Below are 20,002 nucleotides of genomic sequence, written 5' to 3'. Positions count from 1 at the left end.
ACACACTATACTGTCAGAAAGTGAACAGGAACACTCAGACCCACTGACAACAATGGGGAGATAGCTTCCCTTCTCCAGATAGGTACTTGAGGGCAGCCTCTTCCTTCAGTACACTGAGAGCCATTGGAGATGGCAGCCATTTTGAAAGAGGGCAGGTCTTGGAATTCTCTATAGTAGGTCCATAATTCTTCAGCCTCTGTTAAAGGACAAGATTAGTTATTAAAATAAGTCTTTCTTTCCATTAATCCTACAAAAATATTCAAATGTAGCCTACACGCAAGATTTCAGTGTTTAAACGAAAAGCTTGAATGATCTGTTCTTTTAGGATTATGAGAGAAAAAGTGCTATATCAGGTGCTAATTCTCTTAGCATCCATTTTTAAATTAATTTTATCCCCTAAAATAGTTGGGCAGATTTGTTGTAAATTTTCAGAAAATTCATTCTATATTCTAAGTACTGTAATTACTGCACTAGCTGAAAAACTCAACCTTGATTATGGTCAGAAATAGTTTCTCCATAATATAGTAGTATGTTGTAAATACTAGAAACATTTGTTGCCTGTCATATTATCAATGAGGTAATAGGCTCTATATTTCAATTTTCCTTTTTAGGAGTACAATTTAAAATATGTTGAATTAATTGAAGAACAACTTAACGAAGCACTTACCACTTACCGTAAACCTATTGATGGTGATAACTATGTTCGTCGGAGCAACCAAAGGTAACTTCTGTTGCAAATAAACTTGTTTTAAGAGGACATGAATTGTGATGGCTTTTTAAAAATGTCATAATTATTGCCATGAAAACAGATCATTTCTTTTTCTACCAGATTACAGCGGCCACATGTCTACCTGCCAGTTCACCTTTATGGCCAACTGGTGCACCACAAAACAGGCTGTCATTTGTTGGAAGTTCAGGTGAGGACATTGACAATAGATAAATTAAAAATAGGGCTGTCAATTAATTGCAGATAACTCTCATGATTAACTCAAAAAAAATTAATCATGAATTAAAAAATTTATCGCGATTAATCAGTTTTAATCGCATTGTTAAACAGTAGAATACTAATTGAAATTTATTCAATATTTTTGGATGTTTTTCTATGTTTTAAAATATATTTATTTCAGTTACAACACAGAATACAAAGTGTACACTGCTCACTCTATCTTATTTTTTATTACAAATATTTGCACTGTAAAAATGATAAAAGAAACAATATTTTTCAATTCACCTCATAAAAGTACTGTAGAGCAATCTCTTTATCGTGAAAGTGCAACTTACAAATGTAGCTTTTTTTTCTGTTCCATAACTATACTTAAAAAAATAAAAGCAGCAACAATGCAAAACTTTTGTGTCTACAAGTTCACTCAGTCCTATTTCTCGTTCAGCCAATTGCTAAGACAAACAAGCTTGTTTACATTTACGGGAGATAATGCTGCCCACTGCTTATTTACAATGTCACTGGTAAGTGAGAACAGGCGTTCACATGGGACTTTTGTAGCTGGCATCACAAGGTATTTATGTGCCAGATATGGTAAACATTTGTATGCCCCTTCATGCTTCAACCCCCACTTCAGAAAGAAATAGGACTGAGTGGTCTTGTAGGCTGTAAAGTTCTACATTGTTTTATTTCTGAATGCAGTTATTTTTTTGTATATAATTCTACATTTGTAAGTTCAACTTTCATGATAAAGAGATTGCACTACAGTACTTGTACTAGGTGAATTGAAAAATACTATTTATTTTGTTTTTTACAGTGCAAATATTCGTAATAAAAAAAATATAAAGTGAGCACTGTACACTTTATATTGTGTTGTAATTGAAATCAACATTTGAAAATGTAGAAAACAGAAAATATGTAAATGTTATTCTATTGCTTAACAGTACGTTTAATCGCTGTTATTTTTTATTTTTTAATCGCTTGGCAGCCCTAATTAAAAGTAAAAACTTTTCAAGTGTGATGTGTAACCCTTCTAGAATAATTGACTTGGGATAACCTCTATTTTGATCATCATTTGAACAGTCATTAAATGAAGATTCATAAAACTATGGCCTTTCCAAATTTCAAAGAAGTTATATCTTGCAAGGACAATCTTTACCTGCATTCTAGCATCATGTGAAATTCTTTCCTGGTGTTGAAAACATCAGAGAAATATCTTTCAATCTGCTTCTTACAACTGATCGTTGTGAATGGTAGGGGCTAATGAGGACAGAAATAGGAAAGGCAAACATCACCAATCAGAAATGCTTTTTGGAGAGTTTGTTAGCTGAATGAACATTATAAGCAATTATTAGTAAAGCTATGGTTTTGCTTTATGCATATAGAAAATATGGATTGGGAATTTTTGTTAAAACAAATATGTATTTTAGGTCCTTGAAAATGAAGAGAGAAATAAATTAGTCTGTTTTCATTTTTAAAAATTAACTTGTTAACTTAGCGCTTAGAGTGAGTTTTATAGAATTGTTTAAATAAAATAAACTCAAGTGGAAGGCCAAATATTGCATTGATTTAATCCAATGAATCTGTCCCCTTTTGAGACCTGAATTAAACCTGGATAATTCACTAACAATTATATTTGATACTTTCATTCAAGCTGCTAGTGAGCATCTGTTCATATAATTAAAACCATCACACAGTTGGACAGAATATGACATGGTTGACAGTCTTTGTACAAAAGAGGCCTGAAAACCAGATAGTGACTGCACCACACCAAAAGCAGGGGGGAACGTTGTCTCGGCTTGCCGAGAGAAGGCAGCTGTGCTTTATGGCTGGAGGGGGAATGAGGTCAGAAACTGCTACAAAAGGTGAATGGTGGTTAGCTTTGCGGCGCTGACTCACCCCCCGGGAATGTGAGGTTGGAAGTCCCTTTTTCCTCGCAGCAGGCAAGGCAGCTCTCTCCCTCCCTCCTTCCCCCTCCCCCCCCAAGAGGTAGCAAATATCAGGTTGGTCTAGGACCTGTTGTGGGCGTTGTGCTAGTCGCTCCTTTTTAAGGCGGGCTGGGAAGGAATTTTTCCTGCACCACCAGATTGGCCTCGGTGGAGTGAGGATTTTTCACCTTCCCCACAGCAGGTGTCAGGGAGGACCTTTCCTGGTAAGAAGAAAAGGTGGTAAGCCTTATGTCGCAACTTATTTTGTAAATGTGGGGCGGATGTCCAGTGCAGGTACTCCATAGGAAAGGCATCTAGTGACCTGGTAAAGGACTTAAAAGGATGTGCTGGATAAAGGAACAGAATTGGGGACTCCTAGGATTTGTACGGCAGGGAGCCAAGCCCTCTCTCCCCCCGTTCTTATAGCCCACCTTAACCCTCCTACGAGGGGGATGGATGGTAAGATCCAAGCCATGGGTTGGCTGGGGGGACCTGGATGGAAAGAAGGGGGGCTGGTGGAAGCCCTGGGTAATGATTTGAATAAACATGGATTTGCCTACTCTGTACACTTTATCTGCTGGGTAGTCCCAGACATCTATTTAATAAAGTTGCAGCCTAATTAAAATCCATATCAAGTGTCTCCTGTCCTTCTTTCAGTATACCCAGACAACAGGGGGATTGTGGTTAGGTTTGAAGTATGTTGGATTGAGCTCTGCTGGGAAGATTAACTTGATTTAGGGATAGCATTATGTAATCATGCTATTAATCTCTGATTTGTAAATCATTTGGATGATGAGGGAAAGGAAAAAGAATATACTGGGAATCTCTTTACTCTTTGAATTGTAAAACTGCAATGAGAAGGTTTCCCAATGGTGTAAAAGTAAGCTAGCTAAGAATTAACATGTTGTATGCACTGATTACAGAATCGTTTGTTCCTCTTTGGGATATCGGGTAGCGTTAAGTTTATAATTTTCCTTCTGCATTATTGATGTTAATCAATCCAAGTTTTTATATGCTGGAATGGTCCAATTTAAAGTGTGCGTATGTAAACATTTGTTCAAAGCTTTAGGAGAACCTGATGTATTGAAACTTCCAATATTTAGTCACTTTGAACTAAGTTTATTTTGTTCTCCTCCTCTAGAGTGTTGTCCCAGATTTAAGTTACACTGTTCGTTCCCCGATGTTGGATAAGTGGGAAGGAATTAAACATCTGAAAGCAGCCCTTTGGGCCTTGGTTAGTAATAGACATATGTATTGCTTTTCTTTCCTCTTATTTCTGCTGTAACTTTTCAGATACTGAAATAATTAAGGAATTGGTTTTAAGTAAAAGTAGTTCACAAAACTTACTCTTCTGGTATCCTAGCTGGTCTTTCTGATGAAATACTATGCATTGCATGTGACTCTTTTTTTTTTTTTTTTTTTTTACAAAAGTGAAGTCTAACAATGATTTTTTAAAAGCAAAAGAATGTGTATCATGTATGGCAATATGTGTGGCTAATCTTCAGGGGATATGACTTGCTGTGACCTGCGTGATATCACCATCATTTTTCCAAAACAGTTTTTTGGGGAGCGGGACATCGACTGGTGGGTTTGAACCTACCTGGTTCAACTGGCCCACTGCGGGGAGATAGGAGGGAAGCCTGAAGTCCTTTTGGGGTGGAGCAGGAACAAAATTGGACATTAGTTTCATCATATATCATGGGTCTGTCTTCCCTCCCTCCTCAATGTTTGTTCTCTGTGCCCCAGTCCAAGTTGACTATTAATGGGGACAAGTAAAGTGCCAGTATGATGAGGGGAAATGTAGGATTATCCTTGTTCAGTTATCCCAGAGCCCAAGGTGGCATATGGTGCCCCGAGTCCTTCATTGCTCACAGGTGAAAAATACCAGAAGGATTGGCTATCTGCTCTTAAAAGTTACAAGTTTGAAGTTATAATAAAATTGTGGCCAGATGGCATTTCACTTTATTAGCATGCCAAGAGTTTTGTGGGCACCACTACAAATGACATCAGCAGTTAAATGTATTTGATGGCAAATAATAACTTCATTCCAGGGAAATATCGGATCATCAAATTGGGGCCTTAACTTGCTTCAAGAAGAGAATGTGATTCCTGACATAATGGCACTTGCCCAGCACTGTGAAGTTCTATCCATTAGGGGGTATGTATATCTAATTTTAAAATTAAAATCTGCAAATAGTATTTCCTGACAGGCCTAGGATGTATAAAGATTTCTACTTTTGCTTACACTGGATTCCTTTATTAAACATCATTGACAAAGTTTGAGAAATTTTCCAGGTCCTCTAAATAGGTCAAAAGTTTATTTGCAAGAAGTGTCATGGAAACTAGCTTAGGAAGGCCATCATGAAAGGCATTTATTTTATTTTTGTTTTTCTAAAGAAGCAAGTAAAATTATTAGAAGTTCTTAAATCTCTGCCACTATTCTTTTCGATTTTTATTCAGTAATATTTGTACAAGTTTTTAGGAGGAAACAGATAAAATGTATTTGGTCTCCAAAAACCTATTATCACATTACCCCTTAGACTGTTTGAATGTAATAGAAAATGAGAAACACACAGTTAATATGTGGGTTAAGTGGTTTGGCCAGAATCCCATAGGAACTTTGTGGCAGCAGAATGCATGCTAGTGATTTTAGACCCTTGTGCTCCCTTGATCTCAGCCTGTCTGTTCCCCTCTGCTCCACCTTCCCACTCTGGTTTCTGCAACCTTGTCTCCCCCTCTGCTCTTATTTTCTCTCTTTTTCCCTTCAACTCTATTCCATTCCTCACCCCTCTGCATTTGAATTAGGCCACTGCTTCTGTTTCTCCATGTTACCTAGGTGCCAGCATGAGGAATATTGAGAGGACAGGAAAGATGTCTCCCTGCTCTCAATTCCTGTGTGTTGCACCAGATTGGCCCCCATCTGGCAGGAGAAACAATTGCAGTTCTGTTCAGCCCCCTGCAGCCATAATAAATCTCTATTGAGCATGTGTGAACTGAGAATTTTAGAAGGCTTATAACTTGGCCAAATTTGGATGAATTTTCACAGGGACAGCAAAAGGCATATCACTGGCATCAGTGCATCTCTTTGCCAAATTTCATGTTCCTGTGCTAAAGCATGGACATGCTATAGCTTCTGTTTAAAACGGTAATTTTTTAACATGGGCAAATGACATTTTCCCCTAAACTTGTTTTTGGAATCTTACCTGAAACTTCAGGAAAAGAACCCACACACCCACCAAAAAAGACAAAAACAGAAAACAAAAATAGAAAACAACAACCCACAACTTCCACCAGCAGTCTGAGGCAGATACTCAACACAGAAAATTTCAGCCCCTACAGTTAGTTTGTCATAGTTATAAATAACTGAAAAAAGGGTCTTATAATGGAAAGTGTTGGGCAAAATTAACTATAGGCACTGCTACCAGTTCAGCCTATACATTTCTATTACTGTATTTCTTGTTACATGGACAGTTTCTTACTTTTTGTTTAGTTCTGTACTGTAAAACAAACAGGAAGTATGAACTGATTAACATTGCTGTAGGAACCTTAACTTTAGCTTTTCCTGATTAACTTTTTAAAACTGTGGAACATTAACATTGCATTACACAAGTTTATTTTTTTTCCCATTTAATATATTTAACATGTAGTTGTTACCTGTACGACACTTGCTCTGATTTGTTTTTCCCATTAGATAGAACAAAAAAAGCTACTCAGCTGGTCTATATTGGATTATCTTGCAACTTTGTTTCCTCTTACAAATCAAATGTATGTTTGAATAACTCAGATCTATTGATTAAATCAGGCTATTGTTACTGTTTTTTTTTTTTTTTTAATTAAATACAGAACCTGTGTCTACGTGCTTGGTCTAATAGCCAAAACTAAACAAGGTTGTGACATTCTGAAGCAGCACAATTGGGATGCAGTGAGACACAGTCGTAGACAGCCTTGGCCAGTAGTCCCTGATGACATGGAGCAACTCTGCAATGAGCTCTCTTCTATACCCAGCACTCTTAGCTTGAACTCGGGGTCCACCAGTTCTAGGCATAACAGTGAAAGTGAATCTGCACCATCAAGTAAGCATAGCTAGAATTAATGGTACAGTGGTAAACATTTCCTAGTAAGTTTTCAAAACAACATCTAGAAAATGTTTTTGTATGTACAGTATTATACTTATAACCTTGGTGTAAATTTTCTAGGTTTAATAATAATACTACATTTGTTTTGTGATCGACATTGGGAATTTAAATCTGCTGCTAACCATACTGTATTTAGAATCTTTAAATAGCCCTAAAGAATGCAGCACTGCTGATTGGAGGTTAGTCTCAGGTTAAGTATTAAATACAATAATGTAGCTATATCTTTGAAACAATGAAATCTTTAACATATAAAATATTTCGTAAAAGATAAGTAACCTGACAAACCAGGATTTGAAAAGATGTCTTCCTTTTCTGATGGGTACCGAAACTAGTATAGTCAAGTACTACGTGTTGCAGAAATTGAAACAAAAACATAGTAATACTTAGTCATTGTAAACACCAAAGGAAATGATTATTTTCAATAGCTTGTGAGGAATTTAGTAACAAGTCCCATTGCATTTCAGTGAGACTTGTGTGCCTAAATTCTTTAGATGTTTAGATGCCTTCAGTTGTCAGGTTACTTCCATTACTTTTTTTTTTTAAGAAATTGTACATATTGACAGGTGAAAGGATATCTTAGAAAATTTGTGATAGGCAGCTATTTTTAAGCAATTGTTCTGTAGATCATTAAATTCAATAATTATAGTCATCAGGAATAAACACACAGTGTAGGTTGGGAGATCACACAAATTTAATTCTCAGTGTGTTAGCTACATGCAAAGAAAATACCTTTCAAAACTCTTAAAATAGCTGGTTGGTTTTTTTGTTTTTGTTTGATTTCCCCTTTTATGAAGACTAAAATAACTGGCACAGGTGGCTATATAGCTTACGCTCAAAACTCATATTTGTACAAACCATTTAGGCATCCACATTTTAAAAATATGTCGTATGATGAAATGAACAAAATATGAATAAATTTTAAAGGTGTGATTCAAGCTGTGTGATTCAGATTTTAAGTTTGATGCAGCTTCTATTAACAAAGAATGTAACTACAATTTGTTTTCATGGAAATTTCTTAGCATTGGCTCTGGGGGGAGTTAACAACCATCTTTTCCAAAGAACAAAAATAAGACAGAGCAAGAGAAGGGGATTGTTTTTCTAAGCAGGAAACAAATGCTAATTTAAAATGTTACTCGTGCATCATAACATACACGTTTACTTCTTTTTGTTTTAGAATTATTAAATGTATTTACCTGATCTTACTGTGTATCCAGTTTCAGTAATTTTTCAATAAGTTTTTTACAATTTACTTCCTACACTTCCTAGAAATATCAGCATTCAGTAATAAGAATCCTTATTTAATTTCAGGTATGTTTATCCTGGAGGATGACCGGTTTGGCAGTACTTCTACTAGCACATTTTTCCTAGATATCAATGAGGATGCAGAACAAACATTTTATGACAAACCTGGACCCTTAAAGGATAAGGATCGTAGTCCTTTTCCCTTTTTTGCTTCTAGCAGATTTGTGAAGAATCGCATCCTAAATTCACTTACTTTGCCTAATAAAAAACATAGAAGTAGCAGCGATCCTAAAGGAGGCAAACTGTCATCATCAGACAGTAAATCAGGCTTGAGGCGAAATCGTACAGTAACAGAGCCTTCCAGTAGTATAGACTTTACTCCTGGGGATGAATTCACTCCTGGGTTCAGAGTTCCTAAAATCCATACTTTACGCTTAGAAACTTCATTTGTTGCGAGCAAGCACATGGAAGATACAGGTAGTACCCCAAGTATTGGAGAAAATGATCTAAAGCTGCCAAAAGGTCTTGGAAATGAAAATCACAGAGAAAACACAAGCAGAGAGAGACTAATAGGAGATGGTTCTACACAAACACATTTCAAGAGTCGTAGCTTAAGTTTTAATACGGATACCACAACAAGTGGCATAAGCTCAATGAGCTCAAGTCCATCAAGGGAGACGGTGGGTGTGGACACTACAAATGTAGACACTGACTGTGGAAGTTTGAGTACTGTGGTAAGTACAAAAACAGTTAAAACAAGCCACTGTTCAACACCACAATCTAACCACCTGCCTCTTTCAAAATCAATTTCTGTATCCCTGGTGCCGCCAGGGTCTTCTCATACGCTTCCTCGAAGAGCACAGTCCCTTAAAGCTCCTTCTCTTGCTACCATAAAGAGTCTTGCTGACTACAACTTTAGTTATACAAGTTCTCGAGATGCCTTCGGCTACGCTACACTGAAACGCTTACAGCAGCAAAGGATGCATCCTTCACTGTCGCATTCAGAAGCCTTAGCATCTCCAGCAAAGGATGTGCTGTTTACTGACACTATTACCATGAAGTCTGGGAGCTTGGATTCTCGGCTAACGCCAAGCAGGTAAGAGGCATCCATGCTAATTTATTATTTCACAAGCATAGCTGCAAATTAAATGAAATTTTTTTTCTCATGAAAATTACTTCTACAGCTTTCTGCTAATGATAGGTAACATTCAATGCCTAATGATCCGCAAATCCATTGGAAGCAGTGTAACTGTGTTAAGGGAATAATTAATCAACTAGGGATCTGAACTTCCTAATTGCTGTTCTAAAAGGCCCAGCACACACAACTGTCCTCAGAACCTCTCTGCCAGGTAGACCAGTCACAGGAACAACTATTTTCTTATTTATATTGGTGTTTTTTCCCATTTAACTTTTTTGGTTGTTTGTTTTTTTAAATTGTTAAATACTAATATTACTTAAGCGGAAATAATAATGATTCAGACTCATCTCCCTGTTTTCATGCAATGAGAGCAAACTGTGTTTTATTTTCTTGAGTTTCTCCCAGTGTCATTTACTGAGGTTTTAAACTGAGAGCACTATCTCTGGATTAAGTCCAACACAGGGAGACACTGTGTGAAATCCTTGCCCCACTGAAGTCAATAGGAATTTTGTCATTGACTTCATTGGGTCCAGAATATCATCCGTGGGACCCGTTTTTAGAGAAAGTCAATGTCTCCTTTATATTATCAGAGGGGTAGCCGTGTTAGTCTGAATCTGTAAAAAGCAACAGAGGGTCCTGTGGCACCTTTAAGACTAAGAAGTATTGGGAGCATAAGCTTTCGTGGGTAAGAATCTTCTTACCCACGAAAGCTTATGCTCCCAATACTTCTGTTAGTCTTAAAGGTGCCACAGGACCCTCTGTTCCTTTATATTAGTGTGTGATGTCAGACATTCTGAAGCACTGATTAGGCCATTACATAAGATGCTTGTCTCATGACACTGACAGTCTTGCCTTTGCTAGAGAAAAACTACCAGCTGCTGAAGTCCCAGCACACTCCCCCTTTTTATCAGGTCACTGTCCCTGGACTCGGTTTCCAGAGCTTTGTCTTTTGTATTAGTCTTTGACTCAAATGTATCTCAAATTTGAGACTGCTCCTGGCAAGGAGAAGTTTTCTAGCTCTGTTTTTTTTCTGTCTGCGCCCTCTCCCTCCAACACACACATTCTTTCACCAGCATCCTGGTTGATGTGACAGAAAGGGGAGAGGTTACCATAGTTGTTTCTTCTCTGGAGCCTCCTGGTTGCTGCACAGGAGGCAGGCATCTGGTGCTCTCTCTCCCATGAATAATTCTAGTGCCTGCCTCTGTTGCTCATTGCTTTCCCAAGCTGCAGCAGCATGAAATAGGACATATTTGACTTTCTCATATGTTCTAAATTTAGGGGCATAGTTTTTAAAATCTTGATCTTATGATAGGATATGGTCCTTTTTTAGTCAAATGTAATTTGAGAGGTGCATAGTGCCCACAATTTCCATTTAAGTTATGATTACTGAGCATCTTTCAGGTCATGCCCCAAATTATCATCATCATAAGCTCACACCTGTTTTATTACTGACTAGACCTCAGGAAAATGTCCTCACTCTTTACCTACACTAGTGTTTTTTCTTCTCGTCTTCCCCTGAGCAAAATAATTAAGTTCATAGGTTAATATTAAATTCCTAACTCGGCAGTTGGAAATGAGGAAAATAGTGGCAAATAGGTGTCATTAGAACATTTAAAGTGGTATGGCTGTTTTGTGGTGTTCACTCATTGTAGTAAGTAGTTGTCTAGGTCTAGATTAATGGCATGATTTTTTTCTGCATCGATTGCTACTCTAATTAGTGCTAGTACGCAGAGATACTTACTAGAATAAGATACCAAGAATAAAATACAATTCTACTTGCTTTAACCATGAGACCAGCAAATGAAGCAGTGGTCCTACAGATGATCTCCTTCACTACACAACCCTGATTCATGCATAGAGAGGTCCATCTTGTATACTGAATGTGCCAGGAGTCCTGTGGAAAAAGAAATATTTGATCATGTAATTAAAGATTATCGAGTATACACACACAAGGGGTCTGAATTAAGGATACACAGCTAATTTTAATTGTCGGATTTCCTAAGCTTTGAGTGCTTGACTTGGCAAACAATGATATTTTAACATAGTTTTTGTATTTAATTTCCTATGTTTTTAAAAAGCAAATAGGGAACGGGGGGAAAAAAGAAATTTAATTATACGACATAATGTTGACACCCATATGGGTCATTGGTAGGGTTGAGACCTTTAGATCCACCACATACCTCTGTCACTTGAGCTAGCAGAGTAACTGATAGTTGTTAGTAGGTTGTCCTTTATGTGGACCAGTACTAAAGGGGAACGAGAGAGACAGTTTGCCAGATATCTGCTGACAACAGACGGATAGGGAGACTTCAGAATCTTGGGTTCTGTTCCAAGATCTGTAGGGGGAGTGCACTAGTGGGCACAGACGCTTCTTCCCATTCCCTCAAAGCATGACCCCTTCTGCCCCATCCCCTCCCACATGTTCTTGTCTCTTCCTCACCGCTCCTTATCCCTCCCCGTCCTGTTCTTCTTCCACAGTCACTCCGTCTCCATTCCTCAGAACTCTTATCTCATTGATCAGCCAGTCCCATTCTCCGCTACTTGGCACCTCATCTGATCTCTCTCTCTCCACTCACCCAGTCCCAATCCCCGCATTGGTTCATCTCATCTCATCTCATCGTGCCCTTCACCCCCAGCTCCTGTCTGTTTTTTACCAGTCAGTACCAGTTTTCCCCCTGCACCCTGGCTCTTTATCAGATCTGTCTCCCCTCTTTTCTCCTACCCCACTGGCTTTCAGTCCCAGGCTTTTGCATAGCCAGTTCCAGACTTCCCTGTCCCAATTTCCCTCTCCTCTCTCCTCACCAATACTAGTCCACCCTCCCAGGTTCCTTATCCCCATTTCTTCCACTCTCCATCCTTGGGTACAGATCTTGTCCCCTCTGCATTCAGTTCAGGTGGTTTTTTCCTCCACTCTATCTGAGCTCAGCCTGGGTAGGGAAATCATTGAGCACACAGGAGAAAGAGTCCCTGCTCTCAGTTCTAGTGCCCAGACCTGGAATGGCCTGCAACAGCCCAGAGCTGCAATTGTAGGAAGAGATCTGCTCAGTACCAGGAACACACCCAGTGAAGACAGAATCTTTGGAGAATTTAGCCCAGGGATGGGCAAACTTTTTGGCCTGAGGGCCACATCTGGGTGGGGGCCATGCATGCAGGGCCATGAATGTAGGGCTGGGGCAGGAAGTTGGGATGTAGGAGGGAGTGCGGAGTGTGGGAGGGGGTGTGGTGTGCAGGAAGGGGCTCAGGGCAAGGGGTTGGGGTGCAGGAGGGGGTGCAGGGTGTGGCAGGGGGCTCAAGGCAGGGAGTTAGGGGGTTGGGATGCCGGAAGGGGTGCAGGGGGCTCAGGGCAGGGGGTTGGGATGCAGGAGGGGGCAGGGTGCAGCAGGGGGCTCAGGGCAAGAGGTTGGGGTGCGGCTGGGGTGTGGGGTGCAGGAGGGGTTCGGGGTGTGGGCTCTGGCATGGCGCCGCTTACCTGGAGCAGCTCTGGGGTGGCAGCAGCGTGCACTGGGGCCAAGGCAGGCTCCCTGCCTGCCCTGACACCACGCTGCTCCCAGAAGCGGCCAGCACCATGTCCCTGCAGCCCCTGGGGGAGGGGAGGGCAGAGGGCTCTACGCGCTGCCCTCGCCTGCAGATACCTCCCCCAAAGCTCTCATTTGCTGCAGTTTCCCCTTCCCAGCCAATGGGAGCTGCGGGTGGGGCGGTGCCTGCAGGCGAGGACAGCATGCGGAGCTCTCTGCCCCCCCACTCCCAGGGGCTGCAGGGACATGGTGCCAGCCACTTCCAGGAGCGGCGTGGGGCCCACGGCACCACGGGGGTGGCAATCCCACGGGCTGGATCCAAAGCCCTGATGGGCCGGATCCGGCCCACGGACTGTAGTTTGCCCACCCCTGATTTAGCCACTGAAATCTAAAATCTCTATTGAGCATATGTGAAATGTGATTTTTTTCCCCCTAAGGCTTGTAACTTGGCCAAATTCAGGCAGATATCAAAAGTCACATCCTTGGCACAGAGGCCACCCCTTGCCAAATGTCAAGTCTTTTCCCCAAATCATGGGAGTGCTAGTTTCCCAAATAAAGGTTGTCAGACATTTTTTTTAACATTGGCAAAATGTATATTTCCTTGACCTTGTTCTTGGAAATAGATAAACTATTTTGGTTGAAATTTTCCAAAAGAAATTTCAGCCTGAAGCAGACACCTGGCATGGAAAATTTAAGCCTAAGTGCTTAAAATTTGGCCAAGTCATAAGTAACTGGAAATGGGGTCTTATACTGGGATGTGTTTGGCAACCTTAACACAGGCAGTACTAACAACCCCCACCTATAGATGCAGAATCTAAAAAGGAGTGATTGTCAGAAGTTTGTCATTTGTTCTTTTAATTATCTTACAGGTTCATGAAAGCTTTAAGTTATGCCTCGCTAGATAAAGAAGATTTATTAAGCCCTATTAACCAAAACACACTGCAGCGTTCCTCCTCTGTTCGGTCCATGGTGTCCAATGCTACGTATGGTAGTACTGATGATTACATTGGCCTTGCTCTCCCAGTGGATATCAATGAAATATTTCAGGTATGTACACAGCAATGTGTTTAACTGATGTACAGAATGAAAATGAGTTAGCATTTATTTTCATGAGTAATGTCAAAACTTCCCCCACTGATTCAGTATTCTGTTAGGATGTGTGAAATTCTCATCTACCTCAATGAGGAGATATACGTATGTAGGAATAGCAGGATACTGAAATTTCTGAGTTGCACACGTTTCTGAAATGGGGACACTTTCCTACCTTAGTTATTTACAGAGTTCCAATCCATTTTGGCACATAGTTTTGGAAGGGTGTTTTTCATTTAAATTAACTGTTCTTAGATAAAAAGCTAGTGAATTAAAGTAGAAAACCTATGCTTCTTGAGGTTGAAATCTCAGCACTCGCTAACAGCTATGTATGGGATATTACTTTGTGCGTCATCACAATAGGACTTCCTGTTGACATTGTTTTATACTAAAATTGGCATAATCATTTTTCACCCCCTCCATCTGCACTTGATCTTCCCTCGTGAAATCCTTCTGCCATTCCCAGTGCGCTCCCCTCATTGAATAACTACTGCTTCATTTCTCTTCTCCTCCTCTACATGCTCTCTCGCCTGTTTTCTCTTCTCTAACCCTTTGTAAGTCCTCTGCGATCTCATTTCTCTTCTGCTCCACTTGGTTGTTTTCACTACTGGCCAACTTAGAGGCTCTTCCATGTTCTCATCCTCCTTGATCTACTGATAGCCTATCACTTCCCCCTCTTTTACCATTCACTTGACTGTCTCTGCCTTTCTCATCAAACTCTCCTTCAGCAGAATTTTCCTCATTGGCTTCACCTCCTTTTTGTTGGTGGTGTTAAAGGTTCTGTCCTTGCCCCCTCATCTTACTGCACCCTTTTCTTAGGTAAACTTTTTCTTTTAAGATCTGCCATCTCTCTGCTGGTGGTTCCCAAATCTAACTTTGTATCCCTCCAGTAAAGTTCTGCAACTTTCTCTACCCAAACACATACCTAAATAACTGCACAGATGATAACATACATATATGGACATCAAGCTGCCAGCTCAAAACAACTATAGTGCAATGTGGAACTCTGTTCATCCCCAAAGCCCTCTTCCTCGTTTCTGTTAATAATTGCACCAACCTCCCTGTTACCCTGCTTCACAAACTTGATGTAATGTTTTTACTGTACTCTTCAGTGCACACGTCCAGACTTGATAAATCCTGCCAATTCTTTCACAATTTGTACAGCATCTAGCATGATGGGGCCCTTATCCTGATTGAGTTCTGTAAATGCTACTGTAATCTAAGTAATGAATAATTTATCTTCAAAATGTGACCCATCTTCTACACCACTAGTGCTAAAGAACCCGGTTGATGCCATGGCTATATTACTCTCCTATCCAGCATGCTGTATCTAAAATAATCTTCCTTGAATGTCCCTCACTCTTTGCATTTCTGCACTCTTTTCTGATCATTTTTCATCATATTCAAACTTGCTCATTCTCATCTTCATGGCTGCAGATACCACTGCTAGTGCCTAGTTCTCCCTTCCCTATCCTGACTTCCAGCTCAGCGCACCTAGCTATTCCTGGGGACGTGTAGAATATCGTCTGATCCTGTACGATGTAGTTTCATTCCTCCTTCAAATTCCTGCTCAGGACTCACTTTGGTTAGACTTCCAGTACTGATCTCTCGCCAATATCTGTTCTTCTATCAAACTTTGTTCCATCAAATTTATCATATAATATATTACTATACAATATCTAAAAACTATGTACACAATAGAGGAAAACACAAAGAACTAATAAGATGTGTAACTACATAAGTAATTTATTCCTTGATTTTTACTGTTGTAATCCTCTTTCCAATATTTCCTTTCACCCTCTACCATTAATTGTTTTGCTATACATAAGGGCTTGTCTACATGTGGGGAAAAGCCTACAGTAGCTGTTAGTGCGGAGTAGATACTGTACACTGATTTCCTATGTGGACACTTTCTGGGCTCTCTGCACACTAACTTCCCCATGTAATCAAGCCCTTACTTGCATCTTAAACTCCATGGAGCAGAGTTCTGTCCTTAAAGCACCTTTCACATGTATGATATTGTAGAAATATTTGTAGATGCAGCAAATGATATAATCTTCAGGTTATTGTGTGCACTTTGTCTATTAGCTGTATAGATTATAAAAACGTAACTAATTGTGATCATCTTGTTTTATAAGCTTCAGTTTCCAGCTGTTCAATAAAATCTAAAAAAAATTTCTGCATATTAGTTCAAAGATCCTTTAATGACTTTCTTGAAACACTTCTGCATAACTTTCATTTAAAATGTTTCAGGTTAAGGAGACTCCTTATTTCCAAAAGAAAACCATGCCTCCATTTGATGACCGTGGAACTAGAGTCTTTGCATCTGACGTAGGAGGTAGTTGTTTTTTCTTTTCAATACCATTTAATTATATAGCTTGACTTTACCATACTTTTTTTCTTTCCCTACCCTTCTTGAAAAGGTTATTCTTAGCTGTTCAGTTTTGAGGACTGAATTTAGATTTTTCAGGATAACGGAGCATCGGCCCCATATCAGATCTTGCTTGCAAGGTGTCCTGGTCTTGCTTGGAAGCAAGATAACACACCAGGGAAAAGAACTAGAGACCAATTGAGAAGCAACTGATCATGATGGGTTAGAGAAAGCAAACTAACTGTAAACCAGGGCAGAAATTCTCTCCCCCATTGATAGTAAGGTATGTCTCCACCAATTGTTGCCCACTGTTTGTAACCTGGAAGTTTGGTTAGATTCCCGTTTCCTCTGAATGATCATCTTTGCCTGCTTGGTAACCTGACTTTCTTGCCATAAACATATTCAACCACCGTCTCATGATCTTCTCTGACTACTTGTGTATTTCCTGGTGGTATTGACCTACAAAGCCTTACCGCTTATGATTTTCCTACTGAAGTACCACCTCTCTCCTTGTGACATATTGTAACAATTGAGATCAGCAGAGGCGCTTGAGCTGGACACCCCACCCTACTCCAGTATGGTGTAAAAGATGATGTTCTTTTGGTGGATATCGTGTTTCCTTTAGGAATGTTTCCCCCTCGTAGATCAAAATAGTCAGAATCCACTGACCTTCAGGTCTCACTGCAAGACACGTGTTTTTAAAGAGCTACTGAAGAAAGAAATATTGTTAGTGGCAATGTAAAGGGAAAGTGGGGGATTTGGTTTATTTTTGGGCTTCCTGGTTATTTACTGTTATGGGGTTGCTTTTCTTCTTTGTTGTAATTTTAACTGGTTATCAGCAGCACTTGCAGTGTCTTGGTTAGTTGTGTAGTTATCAAACTTGTCACATACAAAAACTATTATACAAAACATTTTGATTGCATACATCAGTTTGTTGCACCAATAAAAGAGAAGGTCAAATACCTGCTTCTATTTTTGTATATATTGAGTTTATACCAAAGTTTCATGCTTTTATTTTGAAAGGGAGTCAATATTTATTACTGGTTTTTTTTTGCATTATTAATGTTGAAATAAATTCATTATTGGCTGTGCATATTTTCTTCAGTTTGAATGTGCAATGGATGTATTTTAATTTTGCAGTATTTTGACTCTTACTCATAAAGAAATTGAGGTTGTATGGGATGTTGTGAGATTTATTACAGAAAGAAAATCAGTTTTAATACGAACAACTCTTCTTGGAGATACGCCACTTCCCAACTAAAAATATTTCATTTTTTGGCTAATTTTTAAAAGGGATTTAATTAAAAATATAATCTTAACATACTTTGATCTTGCTTTTTTCTGATTTCTAATTGTGTCTCTACAGGCCATCCATCTGGGACTGCAGATGTTGTCAAAAGTCCCTTCCAAATGCTTAGACAGCAGATCAGCCTCACAGAGATAATGACTACAAGTCGTTCAGATGCCTCTCAGTTTTTAGAAAACACAGAAGACACTGGGTTACAGGAGCACACAGATGATAACTGCCTTTATTGCGTTTGTATCCAGATACTGGGATACCAGCAGAATAACAGAGTGAGCACAGCATATAGTCATACAGGTTAGTTTGCCTCCATTACTATCTACTTTTATTTATGCCTCAATGGGATTTATAGAAATGCTGAATACTGATGTAGTCTGTTGTGAAGATGAACAAAAATAATACATCCTTTTTAATGGCTATGCTGTCTTTGTATAGCACTAAAATCTTGTGCAATCAGCAGTGATATTTCTAGATTATAATTTCCCAATTTTCCACTTCTTCTGTTGGTGTTCATGCAATTGTATGCATACATTCTTTTTAAAAAAAATATTTAAAAGCTCACCAAAGAAGAAAATTATTTAAAATGTGAAAATTTGAAACCTAATTCAAGCCTGCACATAGATCAGCATGCGGAAAACTGAGACTCACTTTCAAACCAACTGGAAAAAGATACTTTTTCCATGTCAGACAATATGTATGTTAAAATGGAAATAACTAGCTTATGCTTGGAGAGTCTGTCTGAGAAGAGATGCAGTGAACAGAAGGGGATTTGGTTGTCTTTCTTCTCCAATTACTCTGGTTTGGAGTAGAATGAGTCATAAGAGGTTTCTCCACTTCCCTCCCAAACCTGCTTCTGCAGAGTTTGCTGGTGTGTGCCCTTTATGGTGTCTATAGTAAAACAGATTCTGCTAACAGAACTTCTAACCTCTATAGGTAGGGTCTCCGCTGTTTTACCATGCTGATCTACTTTGGATCAACCTTAAAATTTAAAAATCTGAGTTCTGTTTCCAGCTCTGCCACAGACTTCCTGTGTGAATTTTTTGGCAAGTTCCGTGGAATTACACTGGTGTAAAACTGGAGTAATGCCTCAGTTCTCCATCTGTTAAAATAGCTTAATACTTCCTTTTTCTGCAGCCCAGTCTCTCCCACAATTCTGATACATATGGGCTATTTGCCTTCTGCTTTCCGTTTCCAGGGGCAGTGTAGTACTGTAACACAGCCCCTTCTGGTCATGTCCTGTTTTCTAGCTTGATGCCAGATCTTCTGCCATGGCATCTCATCTTGCAGTTCATAGGCAATTCACTTTGCTCCCAACCATTTCTTTGCCAGCTTTAATTTAAATAATTTTTCAGGTAGTGGTGAGCTTTTACTCTCCTTCCTCCTCTGATCAGGTAAAAAGCAGTGTGGTAGTATCAGCCACCGGGATCTGACAGTTACCTTCCTGCCAGTACAGGCATGATGGAGCACACCTGCTAACACCAAGCTAAATCAGTGTGAGGCATCATTTACAGGCTCTTCAGAGGGCCTGTTCACAACCAGCTGACCCTCATGCTGCCAAGGCCTGGGACTTAGTCAGACGGTCTTATTGGGTCCGTCCTTACCCCAAGGAGCCATGACCTAAATGCAGAAAAGCCTGATCAGGAGTCTCAGAGCATATTGGGGAGAGAATCAAATGATGGGGAGGACACCCTCTGGCCAGCCCAAGGGGTATATCCTAGGGCAGACCCAGGTCAGAAGAAGAAATCATTGAGTAGGACATGGTGCTGCTTTTCTGTTCCCCACCAAATGCTAAAGTGAGTCCTAAGGTCTCTGGGGAAAGAAGTAAGACCATATGCAGTTCCCCTTTTTCTCAACACAAGTCTGGGGACTCTAGCATTGAGACCCCATCCCCCAGGAAGAGGGAGTGGAACCCGAGGGGAAGAACAGAGGGAGATCTATTCAGATAGCTTAAGATAGAAGAGCTGCAAGAGACCCTGCCCTGGCTACACCTGAGTGGCAACTCTTTCAAAGCCGGAGAAAAAAAGTTTTAAAAACCAAAATAGAATAAAAATGAGGAAAAAAGCTAGAAATCTAAGAGGTATTTGTGCCCTGACTTAAAGCACCACCCCTTCTACTGAGGAAGGAGAGTGCTCATATTCAGGCTGTGAGTAGGGCATGGAAGAAATGCAGAAAAGGTATTTTCCTCTGTTTAAATTTGAGACCATATGATGCAACAGGAGCAGATATATAAGGAAAAGTCTCAGGGCAAATACCTGCCTTCCAAATCTTTGTCTGAGACAGCAATCCCACTGCACCCATTCTTTGAAGGTGTGATCAGGGAGAAATGGGAATTCCTTAATA

General features: G+C 39.8%; 1 protein-coding gene across 1 annotated transcript in view; it reads left to right on the top strand.

The window, feature by feature from the left end:
* The window catches only part of RICTOR (RPTOR independent companion of MTOR complex 2), a 164,303-nt gene that overhangs the window by 130,032 nt on the left and 14,269 nt on the right, over window positions 1–20,002 (top strand). Inside the window, exons 26-34 of the mRNA XM_026649060.2 lie at window positions 612–721; window positions 830–917; window positions 4,010–4,102; window positions 4,920–5,026; window positions 6,712–6,941; window positions 8,313–9,342; window positions 13,769–13,946; window positions 16,242–16,326; window positions 17,726–17,959. Of these exons, the coding sequence (XP_026504845.1) occupies window positions 612–721; window positions 830–917; window positions 4,010–4,102; window positions 4,920–5,026; window positions 6,712–6,941; window positions 8,313–9,342; window positions 13,769–13,946; window positions 16,242–16,326; window positions 17,726–17,959 (2,155 nt within the window). The remainder of the gene's footprint in view (window positions 1–611; window positions 722–829; window positions 918–4,009; window positions 4,103–4,919; window positions 5,027–6,711; window positions 6,942–8,312; window positions 9,343–13,768; window positions 13,947–16,241; window positions 16,327–17,725; window positions 17,960–20,002) is intronic.

Source organism: Terrapene carolina, unplaced genomic scaffold (genome assembly GCF_002925995.2).
Source record: "Terrapene carolina triunguis isolate 2854851 unplaced genomic scaffold, T_m_triunguis-2.0 Scaffold69, whole genome shotgun sequence".
Taxonomy (NCBI): domain Eukaryota; kingdom Metazoa; phylum Chordata; order Testudines; family Emydidae; genus Terrapene; species Terrapene triunguis.
The sequence above is the reverse complement of the archived record's forward strand: the minus strand, read 5'-3'. Positions and strand labels throughout refer to the sequence as shown.